This window comes from Nycticebus coucang, chromosome 11 (assembly GCF_027406575.1).
Source record: "Nycticebus coucang isolate mNycCou1 chromosome 11, mNycCou1.pri, whole genome shotgun sequence".
Taxonomy (NCBI): Eukaryota; Metazoa; Chordata; class Mammalia; order Primates; family Lorisidae; genus Nycticebus; species Nycticebus coucang.
Window position 1 is genome coordinate 63,296,902 of NC_069790.1, and position 16,381 is coordinate 63,313,282.

General features: G+C 40.5%; 1 protein-coding gene across 14 annotated transcripts in view; it reads right to left on the reverse strand.

The window, feature by feature from the left end:
- Nucleotides 1-9,336: 9,336 nt before the first annotated feature.
- Nucleotides 9,337-16,381, reverse strand: part of ADAM22 (ADAM metallopeptidase domain 22) — a 278,120-nt gene continuing 271,075 nt past the window's right edge. For all 14 annotated transcript variants that reach the window (XM_053608487.1, XM_053608501.1, XM_053608500.1 and 11 more), the window contains one exon: nucleotides 9,337-10,147. In XM_053608487.1, the coding sequence (XP_053464462.1) occupies nucleotides 10,127-10,147 (21 nt within the window). In that variant the 3' untranslated portion in view covers nucleotides 9,337-10,126. The remainder of the gene's footprint in view (nucleotides 10,148-16,381) is intronic.

Genomic DNA, 16,381 nt, shown 5'->3' on the forward strand with positions numbered 1-16,381 from the left:
AAATAATACAAGATCTTTTACACCATTTAGAACTTCCTTGAGCCATGATCAATCATGCCTCATTTTGCTACTAACCCTATTTTATGTAAATTTAAGTATGCAAAATATTTAAGGCATATTATTTTTCACTGTGAGATACTAGAGACTTTTAATCAGACTATACCTGTTATCTTTCCTCTCTTGGAGGGGCTTTAATGGGGTATTAAAAGTTTTATCTGTATTATATAAATAATTTAGACTCACTCAGATACAAAAAAAGTGGTAATTTCTGTCAAGCTTCACCTTAGTGGAAATTTAGGACAGGCTTTAAGACTTAGAGGAATTTTAATATACTTATGAATGAACAAGAGAATGTGAATGATTATTTTCTGCTCTTTAAAATCTATTGAATAATTTGGCAATTACTGTCATCAAAGCCCCCCCCGTCATCATCCATTAAAATCTTTGTTAACTGTACTTAAAAATATCGTATATTATAAGGTAACCTATATAAAAAAATAAACTGATGAAGGAAATATATAAAATATTAACTGGTTATTTTTGGCTAATGGTATTCTAGGTGACTTTAATTTCCTTCTATATATTTCAGTATTTTCCAAATTTTCTTGAATGTTTTCCTTTTTAAAGATACTATAATTTTTTAAATATTGATACATCCATTTGTTCATACCTGAAAATATATACACAGCAGGAAGACTGGAAAGACTGTACCTAAAAGTTGATGTAGCACCACTGGGAGTCGAATTCATTTTCTCCCTTTCTACTACTTTTCCAAATATTCTTTCATAAGTGAGTATTATATCTGTCATGGAAGAATTTTTTTTAAAGTTTAAGCCATGGGCTTTCAAGTAAGATTTGGATTCCAATGCTGGCTATGTCACTTACTATATGGTTTGGTCATTGTAGATACCCTCAAGAGTCTCAGTTTCCCCATCTTTGAAAAAATAATACTTACCTTTTGGGATAGTTTTGAACATGAAAAAGTGTGTTGATGTGGCAAACACCAAAAATGTTCATAACTAGTCTGGTTTGGTTTTGTGTATGTGTGTGCAAGAAAGTTGAACCCAAAAAATGAAATTAGTCTATTTTCTCTGTGCTAGCACAATCTGAATTATCATTAAAGGGAACAATTAGTTGTAAACCAATGAAAACAAACGTTTTTCTAAGCATCTCTAGTTTCATTTCACTAATACAATTTTTTCAAATATTGCTAAAATATATTCATTTAGTATTTATTCAACCCTAACATATAATTATGTACTTGGGTCAAGTAGTTATGTCCAGGTAACATACCAGAATGTGACGCAACCTGCTTATTTCACACAGTAACTCTAGGTTTCGTGCCCATATATTGTCTGTGAGGCCACAAAGTTGCTTGAGCCTGGGCTGTCCAGAAATGAGCCACAAGTAGCTCAGAGGATCAAGAGGCAGGGAGCTCACCTTCAGAGTCTCAGCATCTGCTGTTTGTTTTAAAACTCACCAGGATCCTCTGAGGAAATCATAATTTAAGGAAATGGTAATTTCCTGGACAAGGGAAGTGGTAAGGCAGGCTCTTGCTGACCTAAGGTTATAGGCCATATTTGAACCTTCTTAATGCTCTGACAGTCCCAATATTCTGAATTTGCTTTGAGGTAAGTGATAAAGTATTATAAAACTATCCCACTTGAATCATTTGTTAAATTTTAATTATTGAAACCTAGAAACAAATCTCCTTACCTCCTCCTCCTGCATTTACAATCACCCCTTTCCAGAAGCATGGAGCATAGTCTTCAGTAGGTTCCTGCAGTTACTTTCCTTCCCCTTGACAAATTTGATGTATCCATCTCACTTTTTTAATTACAGCCAAAGTCATCTCTTACATGTGAATCTTGTATTGCCTCATTTCTATTTTATGTTAGGTTCTGTTTCATTCATTGTATACTTGCAGTGCAGCCTCACCCCCTACGTTAAGGCCATTTCCTGGTCTCATTATTTTTTCTTACAGCATTTAGTTCTCAACCTTCCTAATGTGGCCCTTTAATACGGTTCCTGAGGATCGCGACCCGACCCACAGGTGAGAACCGCTGAGTAAGAGCATGGTAAAGCTGTGAGCTCAAACTTGAATACTTCAATTATTTGAAGAATTAAGTTCTTCACATCACTCCAATTTTGTACTTAAACACATTTCATGTACTTCTGAAGGAATGTACCGCCAGAGCCTGTTGCTTTCTGGGGACAGCTGATATAGATTCGCACCACAACAGTTTAAAATTTAAGTTCTCCTACTGATCTAAATTGGAGTTCAAACTGTACTCAGGATGATGTTCCAGAAGTAGGTAGGTACCATCAGCCCACAAAATGGCATGTGAGCTAAAACTTCTGCTGCCTCTGAACTAGACTTTGCTTTGGCACAGCCCAGTGTGTTACTATTTCAGTATTCATTTAAATCAATTACTATATGCCTAAAATAAAAACACAAGAAATGGATCTGTATGTAATCACTATAAGCTTTTTAAATCTCCCAATAAATGTACAAACCCATCATCAATGACTTCCTTCTATCTTTCTCTCATTAAAACATACCTTGACTACTTACAACTGCTTTTTTTCTCTGTTGGCTGTGAGCTGAAGGCAAGGAAACTGTAAATGCCAGGAATAATGACTGATGGTAAAATGACTGCCTGGCAGAAAATGAAAAGGCCAGGAACAGTTGTTTAGACAATGAACTCAAGAACCTAATCTGAACCTACCCAGACCCACTGCTTTAGAATCCAGCACAGGTGACCTTTGTAATTAAGCACCAGTTCTTGGGCAATGGGACAGGAGATAGGAAATTGATCCCAGTTAGGGTGAGAGAGAAAGGTTATAAATGGCAAGTGGGTAACTTTTGTCACCCAGATAAGTAAACTGTTAAATAAATGGAAGCCTCAGACTTCACAAAGGATTTATATTTCTCATCATGTTAATGGTCCCTTCTGGGACAATGCAGAACAGGAAAGAAAACCTAATAGTACCCCCACAAAGCTGCTGAAAGAGAAACTGGCTGAGAGAGAAAAAAAGAGTCATGCATCAAAATAACAAATCTTTTATTGAAAGTCACTTTATTGATGTTACAATGAGAGTAACAGAAAACCGTGGTATCTTAATAGTGAATACTAATAAAATTGTGCCAGAAATTTGAACCTCAAGATATAGTGACCTTTAAAAACAGCAAGATTTTGTTTACCTACAATGTGAGAACAGTTTTATAACCTCAACAGCCATAAAACAAATCACGCTTGGTCAAGAAAGCAGTTGCCATATACATTTCTGTTGGTTGCCAAAATGTTTTAAATAGCTTAAGAACCTCAAGTGCAGAGTAGCAGAAAAATGTTTAAATGAGGTGAATCGGAATATATACACATGATTACCTGACCCAAAAGTGAAACCATGCTGCTATTAACACTTCCCGCTGGGGTGGCTGCCACTGCCTGTGGAAGGTGACAGGTGGAAAACTAGCGCAGACTTGCACTGGCTAACAGAAAATAGGGGAACACCCGGTGTTTAAAAAAAGCCTTTGGGGATGCTTGTTTGGAGTGGCCTGTCTCCCAGTAATTTAAAAAAGGATACATGCTTTGTTATTTTGAATAAACCTCTTTTATAGATAGTTTTTAAAGAAAAAAAAGTTTTCCATACAAAACAAAGGTACTAGGTCATTTTTATCCTTTAAAAAAACTGGTTGTAGAATCACAGTTCTTTTGTGCTGGATTAGAAAATAAAAGGGTTTCTAATCAGGCAGTGATACACATGTATAATTTAGCAGGAAATCCTGTATTACTCCTAAGTATTAACTCATATCAGCACTTTTGTTATCTGGTATAATTTAGCACCGCTATTTTTAAAGATTTGGGACTGTTTGCATTATTGTTAGAGCTTAACCATTATAACACACTCATAGCCTAAAAATTCACAAGAGGCTAAGCCCTAAAGTGAATGCAGTGTTAGTATTTTATGTATATATTGTTTTTTCAAACAAGGAAAAAAGCCTCAAAACTCTTTGAAACTTAGATTTTGTATGTGCATTACCTTAACAACATTGCCTTGTCTCGTATGCCTTTTTGTAAAACAAAACACATTTTGCCTGGTTTTAATATCAAGGATACTTAACATGAAATAATGATCCCCTTACCAAAACCCTGCCAGCCTTCAAGCACCTCCCAGTCTGATACAGACTCTATGAACAATGCAACGGACACACGAGGCAGGAGTGACTGGCCCATCACGGGCTGCACCATGAAGTATTTACAAAACTAGCGTTCAGTGAGAATGCAGAGCACCTCTCCCACCACCCGCACTGTGACCACCTGCTGCTCTTCTACACGCCTGGCTTCAGTCAGGGATCTTGGTGCAGCTGTCCATCCTGCTCCTATGCCAGGACCAAATGCCTCATGACCTCTCAAAGGTTACTCTTCTTATCTCCCCGCCACCCTGAAATTCACATTCTGAGGACCCATCTCTCAGTGACTCTCAAAGTTGCATAATCCATGCCAATGCGCCTAGAAGACTTCAAGAGGCCTGCCACCCCTGCTCTGCACCCCTTCGGTTGTCCCAAGTGCCAGCGTAGCCAAAGAAAGAACTGGCTGCCACGACAATGAAAGTTCCCAGAGGAGGAAAGGGCTGCACAGCTACTTTAAAAGTAGGAAAGTTCTGGGCGGTGCCCATAGCTCAGTGGGTAGACGGCCAGCCACATACATGGAGGCTGACGGGTGCGAACCCAGCCCGGGACAACTCAAACAATGACAACTGCAACAACAACAACAAAAAAAATAGCTGGGTATTGTGGTGGGCACCTGTAATCCCAGCTACTTGGGAGGCTGAGGCAAGAGAATTGCTTGCCCAAGAGTTTGAGGTTGCTGTGAGCTGTGATGCCATAGAATTCTACTGAGGGTGACAAAGTGAAACACTATCTCAAAAAAAAAAAAAAGAAAGTTCTGGAAAAGGCTCCCAACTCTTATCTAGAGGATGTTTGTAAGCTATGGATATAAAGTCCCCAAATACCATTACTAATTAACCAGGTTTTCGTTTTTGAACGTTTTTGTTTCTCTGCTTACAACCAACCACGAGATGCTCCATTTTGGAGTAAAATGTAAATGGAAATATTATCGTCTGTTTTCTAAAGTCTTCTTGAATCTTTGCTCTGTATCTGCAGATGCCATAGAAAAGCTCCTCTATGGAATTAAAGCACCTGCTCCCCAGAGCATATGCTAAGAGCATGTGCCAACAATTCCCAACAGGAGTACTTTACCAGCACAGCACTGCTGCTCACACACCACAGGCTGTGCTCTTGCCTCTCAGCCAATCTTCTCAAGAGCAGACTGGACACCTCACAACACAAAAAGCAGAGAAGTTGTTTACATAAATCCTTAGTTCTCTGATGCTGGGAGAAAAGCTGCTGCCTACAAAATCAGAGTAGTCTTTTTCCAGTCAGAAAATGTCTCAGAGAAGGAAAAGAATGTTTGAGCCCCAAATTAAGCCCTATTATTCCATAGAAATGTTTGCTTCTTGTATAAATCTAATACAATGAGAATGAGAAATTCATCTTGCCTTCATATACATTTAAGGGGGGAAAGGCATTTACGTGGCAATTTTAGAGGAAAAAAGTGAAAGGAAAAAGATAACAGCATAAGGGCGGCGCCTGTGGCTCAGTCAGTAGGGCGCTGGCCCCATATACCAAGGGTGGCGGGTTCAAACCCAGCACCGGCCAAACTGCAACCAAAAAATAGCTGGGCGTTGTGGCGGGCGCCTGTAGTCCCAGCTACTCGGGAGGCTGAGGCAAGGGAATCGCTTAAGCCCAGGAGTTGGAGGTTGCTGTGAGCTGTGTGATGCCACGGCACTCTACCCAGGGCCATAAAGTGAGACTCTGTCTCTACAAAAAAAAAAGATAACAGCATAAAATCTAGACATTATACTGCAAATGGAAGTGAAAGTATTTTATGGAAAATTCATGACAATTTAACAACTGATAGATGATATTGACAACATGCTGCCATCTGGGGCATCCGGGGGCAGCAGCAGTGGTGGCCACTCTGGCATGTGGGCAGCTGTCTTGCCCTTCTCATTCCCATTAGCCCTGAACTTGGCTCTCCCTTTCTCACGTACTGTGCAAGACGCTAAATAGCCTGCCAATAAATCCCCTTTCCTGTAAGTTAAATAAAGTAATTCTTCTTTTCTTTAATAAGGGTTTATTTTCACATTGAATATAATAACATAAAAAATATTTAAAGCACTATTTTATTTACATATATATAGATTAAAATAGAACTATGTAATAACAGGACATGAATGGATCAAATGAACCATTTGAAGCACTAAAAGAAGTGAATATAAATACCACATTTCCTCTGACCCAAAGGTAACTATAAAAAGTAAAAAACAAAATCCAAAGGAAGGTGATAGATAAAGTAGCCACAAGAGATCTGGGACAATGGACAGGATTAAATTATGCAAATATGTAAGGAACAACAGAAGAGAAAGAAATGTAAGCCTTTTATGCAATTCAAACAGACATAGTCTCTCTCTGGAAATGCACAGAATATCTAATTTTTATCATTCAGCAACTTCTTTTAGAAACGCTATTAATCTTATATTCAGAAATTTTATGCCAGACTAACCTTATGTACAAACACAGTTTTAAAAGCCTTTTTAAAAGCAAGAGGGAAAAAAGAAACTATAGCATCACTTAAAAAAGCAAATTGAAATAATTTTTCAGTATGAAACTAAAAATAAATTTGGCATTTTCATCCCACATTTGCTTTATTAGTCAATTTTTTTTAGGGAACAACTCTAATGATAGGCTATTCCTAACCAAGGTGCTGGGTTTCTTAAAAAAAAAAAAAAAAAAACAACTACAGCAAATTGAAAGCCCTCATTAGGCTGCGCTGTCTAGAAAGTACTGGTTTATTCCTTTCCACAGAATGCATGTGTCCTAGGGATCATTTTCTACCCTGCAAGGTTCAGAGGAAGATGCCACTTCCCATCTAAAGAAAGAGCTGCAGGATCCAGAAGAGTGTTAGTCCGGTCAACCCATTCCTTAAGGGATCCCTGCTAGCCCATACCCCACTATGGACACTTCATGGAGAGAATTAAACATGCCTCTAAATCAGGGTTTACTGCACTGTAATGACTATCGATAAATGGAACATCTCAGGCAGCAGATAGTCAATTCGCAGTCTTATAGATGTGCAAAACTCATTTAGAGAGAGTGGGAAAAGGCATACAATGGAACATAAAGGCCAAATAACTGCTCTCTTCTGCTTATTAATGATGCTGTAGCCAACTGGGAAACATCAACATTAGTTGCACAATACAAACTTCTTTTTGGTGTCAAGGTTTATCTCCAAAATAAATTATTTAAAAAAAAAAAAAATGCTGTGCTTGCGTTTAGTGCCATGGGTCCAGTCTGTATCTCTCAGTGGATGAAAAGTCATTCATTTAGAGATAATGCCTCTGGTACAACAACCATGAATAGATACATAGTTACTTCTTGAAACTATCCCTTGAGACTAAAAATCTGTGAAAGACTTCTGTAGATGGCACTAAGAATGTTTAAACATGGAAGATAGAATAGACTCCTGGAATAAAACATTAAAGGGACTGTATTTCTAAATCATAATCTCTGCAAATAAAACAGAAACATTTTTCATTCAGTTCTATATGATTATTACTAAGGAGGATGATTACAAACCATGTACCTCTACAGCAACCATGTTTCCCCCAAAAGGCACATGATAATTATGTTCATTTGAAATAATAACTTCATGTAAAAAATAACTGAAGTGAAGAAAGAGAAGACCGACAGATGGTGGATGGATGGATGACAGAGCTCTGTTGACTGCCTAGGTAGCTACTGGTGGATTCTTTCAAATTAGGGCTCTTTTAACTATAACTAGGAAGCATATTTACAGGAGGCACCTTACATTCAAATCTATAAATTCTTTGTATAGCCAAAATAAACCTTATAACATTAGCCTTTTATACACTCAATTCAATTCCAGAAAACATTCAGTGCACATTAAAGTGATCTTGGCCAAAAGTCACTTTATTTGCTACATCTTGCCATCTGTCTGCCCTTCTGTCCTGGGCTTGAACTATGTAGTGATGTTGCCCAACGCCCACCCAAACTTGGTCTCGTGGATTGTTTTACTGTAGTATCAACAATCAAATCCCCTCCTGTCATGAAAAATGCTATTTCCTACTGTATAATTTTGGATGATTAAACTGCTTTTCAAACATTTTCAAAGACTTTCAGCAGAGAGGTCCATTTACGGAAGACATAAACACACAATATAAAATGCTGCTTTCCAACATGGCTCTTCAGTTTAGGCATCTAAGCCAATTACAAATGGAGATAAAATGGATTTTGTCCATAGATGTTACTGGAGGAGATCAACTTTAGAAGGTATTTCTGAAATCTGGTCTGCATATTCCATTCCTCTCAAGAAAAAGCAGAGAAGAGGAGACCATGTGATTGATCCCATCAGTTTCTGGCCTCAACAGGGTAGCTTTCTTTTGGAATGAGAGAGCTGTATTACAACAGCTATCAAACTTTGGTTTTAATCCTTCCTATGGATTAAGAAATAGTTTGAAACATCCGATTCTTTCCCCTGCCAGCTGTTTGTGTAACTTCTTCTCGCAGTTACTGAGTCTTTGTGGCTTTCGATTTCATTAACCCCTATGAACTGTAAGGCTTCCCAGCTCAGAAAGAAGAGTGTTCCATCATCTTGCTTCAAAGTCAGTGCAGAATGACTCATTGGGACTCACATTCCAGTGGTAAGGATATTAAATATCCTTAATCAACAGTGCAACACTTGTTTTTGTTAAAACAGGTAATTCATTTCATAGATAAGAGGGGTTAAGAAGTTTCGTTAAGGAACAAAACTTCAGGCCACATGGGGTAGAGTATTGGCAAGTTGGAAGCTACCTCATCGCTGGCATCCGTGGTCTCGTGGGTCTTTGGTGCACTTGCTTAATCTGAGCAGGACACACCACTGAGGGGCTTGACGGCCTCCAGGGTGAGTCTAGCAGATGTGCTCTGGTACCAAAAGAGAACAGCTGCTGAGACAGGCACTCTATGCTCCAAGAAAGGAAGTGGGCAGGCTGGATGATTCCCCGGGAGCAGCAGAGGAGTAGCAGAGTGTCTCGGGGTGGCATGGCAGCTGCACCGCTGGGCTCCTGCTACAGCAAGCTGTGGGGGCCGGAACTTCTGCTGGGCATTCTGCACTCTCACTCAAATGACTCAGTAAAACTGCCTCCAGACTGTGCACAGTTTAAAGGGATATTACATGTTTTAGACAAATACCCATTATGAAGAGACATTTACAGCACTGACTGCTATATTTACAACATCATCTGCTTAGAATCTTTGAAGATCATTGGACGAATGACAATGATATGATTGTGACTGACTGTTTTTAGGCATTTGGCAAAATACACTTGTGTGTAACAGCTGCTTTTTTTTTTTCCTTTTAGTTTTAAAAATGTTTACATATATACAATTGTCCTTGTAGGCTGATATAAATATGAAAAGTAAAAAAAAAAACAAAAATAAAAATACATGTTTAAAGTTAGCATATGGAATATTGGCCTCTCAAAGCTTTAAAGTCCTGCAGAAGAATCCTATATGCCTTAGCCCTGCATGCTGGTTTCTATTGTAGGATGTTGTTTCCTGAAATGTGGAAAACAATAAACAGAAGCTTCATGCATACAGCATTACTGTTTACAATGAGGATGTGCTTCAGAATGTCAAGTTCTGAATCCCCTACTGTCCCTTAGGAAACTTGCTACATTTGGGTCTTGTGAGTTAATTTTATTGATATTGTCTACAGATTATCTGTCATGCGGATTATCCTCTAACATACCAGTAACTTTATGGTTCCATGTTATACTGTAACATTTCAGTAGTTCTTTTTCTGGTTCAGTGAAATCTTAAGCCAATGACAAAAAGAAAATGGTATCCAGATGTGAGATGGAGATTCCTCTCCCCTGTGACATCTCGGAGGGTCTTTGTATTGTCTTGAAGAGCAGATAGATTTGCAGTGACTCCGTGAGGCTGGGTTTCTATAAAAGTTGAAGTAAACAGTTTCGAAGTGTCACATGTAAACAGTCGATCTTAAATGGATGTCTCCCATAGCTGCACAACAGAAAAAAGCAAAATTGCACAATATAAAATCAGGAAGCAGATGTATTCTGAGCTATGAGGATGAAAAGGTTTTGGTGATTCCATCTACATAAATATGACTGTGGATGCACATTCTTCCAAAATCTAATAAATGGATAAAATAAACACTACAGCAAGCTCTTTCTTCTAAACCAGTTTCTCAACCTTTTTAACAACTGCCACCATTGGAGACACAAAAAATCACGTTCTTGTATTTAATGTTACTTAAAATTTTTAATAAAGTAAATATTGTATCTCAAAGGAAATAAAAGTATTTAAAATAGATTTGTTAAGCTACATCTTCTTTTCCCCAGGATTCTGATACAGGCAGCGAGAGCAGGGGTTCTCAATCCCAGCTATATATTACACTAATCTAAGGAGGTTTGTAAAAATCTCACTGCCCAGGTAACATACCAGCCCAACTAAATCAAAATTTCTCTGGATGGGACTGAGGCATCAAGATATTTTAAAAGCTCTTCAAACGATCCCCTTGTGAGGCCAAGGCAGTGACCATTGACATCAAAGAAGCATAATTCCATCAATGCTACGTCACCCACTTAAAAAAATCACTGCCCTATAGCCGGGTGTTGTGGCGGGCGCCTGTAGTCCCAGCTACTCGGGAGGCTGAGGCAGGAGAATCGCCTAAGCCCAGGAGTTGGAGGTTGCTGTGAGCTGTGTGACGCCACGGCACTCTACCGAGGGCAATAAAGTGAAACTCTGTCTCTACAAAAAAATATATAAAAAAAAAAAATCACTGCCCTGGGTGTGTCACCAGGTCATATATGCCAATTCCATCACTAGCTCCTAGGAAATGGTTCTCTTTCAGGACATGAAGTATCAGAGCTGAAGGATGCACTTGGGGCAGGATGCCCCTTCCGTAATTCCCTCTTCCCTGCCCTATCCTTGCTTCTGTCAACCAGTTCTCTGCACTGGCCCCATTCAGATCCAATTTCTATGATGTTCAATAACCACTCTAATGGATAAAAACAAGTTTGGCGTCCTAAGACATGAACACAACTCAGTTCACCAGAGTAGGAAAGCCAGTTTTACAAACAGAAGTCAAGCGGATGAAACAGGCCTCCTGGCAGCATGACTCCGGTGCAATTGAGGATGGCCGTGAACACAGAACGCCTGTGACCAGAGTGATGCAGGCTGTGCCCAATTCCCATCCAAATCCCATTTTTACTAAATAGGGGGGCCTGTCACTGTATACGTAACGAGTTTCTAGGGAAAACAAAAAAGGAGAAAAAGCCAAGTGACTAGGTAGATGTTTCTACATTGGTTCCTTTACTAATGTTCTTTCTCTCAGATCCTCATGGAAGTCTTGTTCCAAATCCCCAGGTTGGCTGATCCAACAGGACTGTGGTGAAGCCACTGGTGTTATCTACCTTAAGTGTGTTTTGTATGTCCTTTTTGTTAAAAAGATACCCATCCCCTTGCCCTTTGGAAACCAAAGAGATCTCTCAACTGTGAAGATCTTTGTGAATGGATCACACCTGTTAGTGGAAAGGAGTTAAACAGGCAGCTTACAGGTGTCTGAAGCAAAGAAGACCTGGATTTATGCTCAGAAAATGGTCTGGCGCAGTAAAAAGCATTTAGACTTTGGCCTCAGAGAGCCTGATTTTCCTCAGTATGGTATGAAAATTAAATAATAAGTGACAGGGTGCAGAAAGAAGAGAGGAACAAATGAATGACATTGGGGAAACCTGAAAGTCACGATCACCTAGCTGATAAAAAAGGAGCAAAGAATTTCCAAGTAATAATTTTTAGCACTAGGCATGGCTTTGCCCCTGTCTGTACCAAGGAGGCTGCTGATACAAGATCTGCTTGTTCTATTCTCTGCAGCCCACAAAAGCAAACCAGACAGGGGCCACCTATGCTACAGCATTCTGCCACATGCTTATGTGTCTGTTTCACCATACATAAAACAAATCAAACCTTTCATATTAACTGTCCCAGCAGCCAGAGTATTCAAGGGGACCCACTCAACCCAGGGAAGGGAACACGGGCCAGTCATTTCTTCTGGGGAGCTGTCGATTTCATGGGCTCTCCCATAGTAACATCTCCAACAACCCACATCCTGGCATGACAACAGCTGAAAGAAATGTCCCAACTTGATGAAGTAAAACAGTGAGGCAGCCAATTTAGAAAGGGAAAAAATGGGTGCTTTACTTACATAATTCCCTGGGAAAGGGGGAATGACATCGGCCTTAGATTTCATTATCACATTCACGTCACCACAACTGGACATCTATCAGAAAGTCTTTCTTTAGGCCAGAAACTTGAGAGCTGGGTATCTGAGTTTTCTTCTGCTTTTCTATCTCTTACCATTTCTCATATTAACATATAAAGGTCGGCTCAGCGCCTGTAGCTCAGTGGCTAGGGCACCAAGCCACATACACCTGAGCTGGTGGGTTCGAATCCAGCCCGGGCCTGCCAAACAACAATGCCAACTATAACCAAAAAATAGCCAGGTGTTGTGGCGGGTGCCTGTAGTCCCAGCTACTTGGGAGGCTGAGGCAAGAGAATCGCTTAAGCCCAAGTGTTTGAGGTTGCTGGGCAGTGCCTATGGTTCATTGCCAACCCCATATACTGAGGGTGGAGGGATCAAACACAGCCCTAGCCAAACTGCAAAAAAAATAGCCAGGCGTTGTGGCGGGTGCCTGTAGTCCCAGCTACTTGGGAGGCTGAGGCAAAAGAATCGCCTAATCCCAAGAGCTTGAGGTTGCTGTGAGCTGTGACGCCACAGCACTCTACCACGGAGGGCAGCAAAGTGAGACTCTGTCTCTAAAAAAAGCAAACAAACAAAAAAAAGAGTTTGAGGTTGCTGTGTGCTGTGATGCTATGGACTCTACTGAGGGCAACATAATGAGACTGTCTCAAAAAAAAAAAATACAAGTTACATTCCATAATTTACTGCTGATTGTTTTTAAAGACTTTTTGGTTTTAGTAATCTGATCAGCTTTTAATGATTTGGATTTCTTTTGGGGTTTCAGCGGACCTAATTAAAATCTGATTCATTTTTACCTTGAACTTCATAATTTAAGTTTAGGATCAAAGAGGCTCTGAAACATTTTTCAACACCAGGATCCACCAACAGCTAAATCTGCCCAGGCTTTTAAAACTTTATTTTTTTGCAACATTATTTCTGAGAAGATCAACATTACTGTGTAACTGACCACAATAGAGCCTAGACCTCAATGAGGGTAATTATTCTTGGTTGTACCTTTCACTAAAGCCTCTGATAGCTGGACTGTCTCTCTAAACTCTACAATGTCTCAAATTTCACATAATAGATATATTCAAAGAATGTTGTGAGACAGAGTAGGGGTGAGATTAAGATGGGAAAGGTGACAATATTTAAATAAAACTTTTAGTGAATCATATTTGTATAAAATCCATATTTGTTTTTAATATGTTTTTAACATGTTTTTAACATCCGTATTTGTTTTTAAATGTAAAAGGCTATTAAATTGTGCCGTGTCTTTTGCTAAATTCTTTTAATCTTATAGATTTTTCAAGTCTCCTTGTATCCAAATTCCACCCCCATCTCTACGACATTGATCTGATATTCTGGCAAAGGTTCCTATTCCTAAAATCCTACTGGTATTAATAGCCTGCAGAAGACCTAAGTAAGCACACTAGGTGGAGAAAAGAGGCCAATTTACTTAATGGCCAGCATTTTTAGATATATTTTAAAAAACTGATAGGAGAGGGAGGAGCAAGATCTTGAGGTCGGGACTGAAACCTTTAGCAATCGACCTTGGGCAAGAACACCAAATTGAACAACTATCCGCACACACCGGCACTTCCGGAAGAACCAAAAATCAGGTGATCATGCAAAAGAGGTAATGAGGAGGGCAAAAAAGATAGCCCAGCACTGTTTATGCCCCACTCCTCTGCTGTGCCATGCTGTCAGCAGCCCACCAGGGGCAGGATGGAGACTGGAGTATCTGTGTGTCCCAGCAGGGGGTCCGCAGGGTAGTGACGGTACATGAAGTGAGGATAAGACGAGTCAGTCAGGCTAAGGCTGACATGACACGGTGGGTCTGGTCCTTTTAGGTTCTAAGTGATCTTTACCTCCTGTCCCCCATTCTTCTTGTTTTGTAAATTTAGCTCCCACCTTAAAGATGCCCCTCTTGAGTAGATTAGGAGGACTGATTTAAGACATTAACTTTTGAATTGGAAATGTAACAGGTCACTGAGAGTTAATGTGATCTTTGCTTTGAACTTTCATGTATGAAACTGTGATTTTGGAAATGGAAGAACAGAACAGTCTTGGAGGGGCTACTTTCACTGTTCTCCAGAATCACCAACCTTCTGGACCTATCCTGTCTCTATGTACTGGCTGACAGTGACAGCAGCCAGACCCTCTTTGTCCAGTAACAGCAGGGAGGAGTGAAGTGACAGTGAAACTTTGGGCTGCCCCGGCACAAGGAAACACAGCACAGGACAGAATTCTGCCACTGCCCACAGAGGGAACGTTTAGGCCAGCTGAGCCAGAGAGAAATCCTCTGCTCTGAAACCCAAGTTCTGCCCAGTCTCACCCCCAGCTAACAAAAAGCAGCTTAGGGCCTGGACTAATTCCTAAGGCAGTCAGGCCACAAAGGCTGTAATCCCTGGACAATTCCTGAGGTGGCTGCTAAGCCAGCGCCTGTTCCACCCTTCTCCAACTCCAGGTAGTGTGGCTCAGGGAGTCTTCTTCCATTAGGGTAAAGAAAAGGGAAAAGTTCAGAGGGGGGATTCTGTTTTTGCAAACTGTGTACCAATTCAGCCACAGTAAAATAAAGTACCAAGCAGACTCCTGAGGCCTCTGAGTACAGGCCTGTGGAATTTCTAGACTCACCCTGGGCCAGAAGGACACATATTGCCTTGAAGGGAAGGATCCGGTCCTGGCAAGATTCACCACCTGCTGACGGAAAAAGCCCTTGGGCTTGGAATAAACATCACAGGTAGCCGGGCAACAGTTACCGTGGGCTTTAGCTGAGAGGAGGCTGGCTCCAGGTATGACCTGGTGTAGTGCTAGCTGTGGTGCCCAGGAGGAAGTGCCTGGGCAGGGTCATGAAGAAAGGTGGATGGGAGAAAAACCTGTGGTGCTGCATAAGGAAGTCTGAAGAGGCCACAGAATTGTTATGGGAACACTGAGACCAGCACTCTGCAGTTCTTGCCCAAAAAAGGGAAAAGAATATGGGTATAAGGTAACCTAGGTAATCAATGACCAATAGGAAAGGATAATAATCAACGACCAATAGAAAAGCACAAAGCTGCCTGGAGGTGCAGAGAGACCAAGGAGAGAGTTACAATTTCAAATGGGGTATTTACTTCTGTTCTGCCTTTGTATTTTCATGTGTGCCTCTCTCTCTTCTCACTCTTGGGAGGAACCCACTTCCAGCTCTTTTGATGTACTCCAAGCTTTCTTTTTGCACTTAAATAAAATTTCTCTTTGCTATATACTAAAGCCTGGGCATAGTTACTTTGGTTTTCTATTCCTGCCGCCTGTACTGCTCCAGTTTCACTTTCGATTTCTACCCACTTTTGCTTTTCAATTTATGCTACGTCTCAGTTGAACTTTCCAGTCCTGCTGAGTAATTGAACCAGGTCAACTAGAATCCTCGACCCCCAACAGTACCCACACCACTCCTCCCCCAATTCTAGCAGCGAAGCATGCAGAGAAAGGGAAGAGAGTAAGAGTCTTTAAGATAGGAGACTCTCCCACATCTTACCCAGTCCACTGAGGCAGCGCCACCACCAAGACTCATTGCTGTGCATGGGGCACTCCCAGTGCTGATACTGCTGCAGTGACCAGAGATTTATATCACAGCACTCAAGTTGCTTTGAATACCTGGAAAGCCGTCTGAAGAAGGATGGATTTATAGAAGCCCAGACAACAAAGATAAAAATAAATGATAGGCCGGGCGCAGTGGCTCACACCTGTAATCCTAGCATTCTGGGAGGCCAAGGCAGGCAGATTGCTTGAGCTCAGGTGAGACCAACCTGAGCAAGTTCAAGACCCTGTCTCTACTAAAAATAGAAAAACTAGTTGGGTCTATTAGCAGGCACCTGTATTCCCAGCTACTTGGGAGACTGAGGCAAGAGGGTCACTTGAACCCAAGAGTTTGATGTTGCTGTAAGTTATGATACAATGGCACTCTCTACCCAGGGCAACAGAGTGAGACTCTATCTTAAATAAATAAATAAATTATAAAC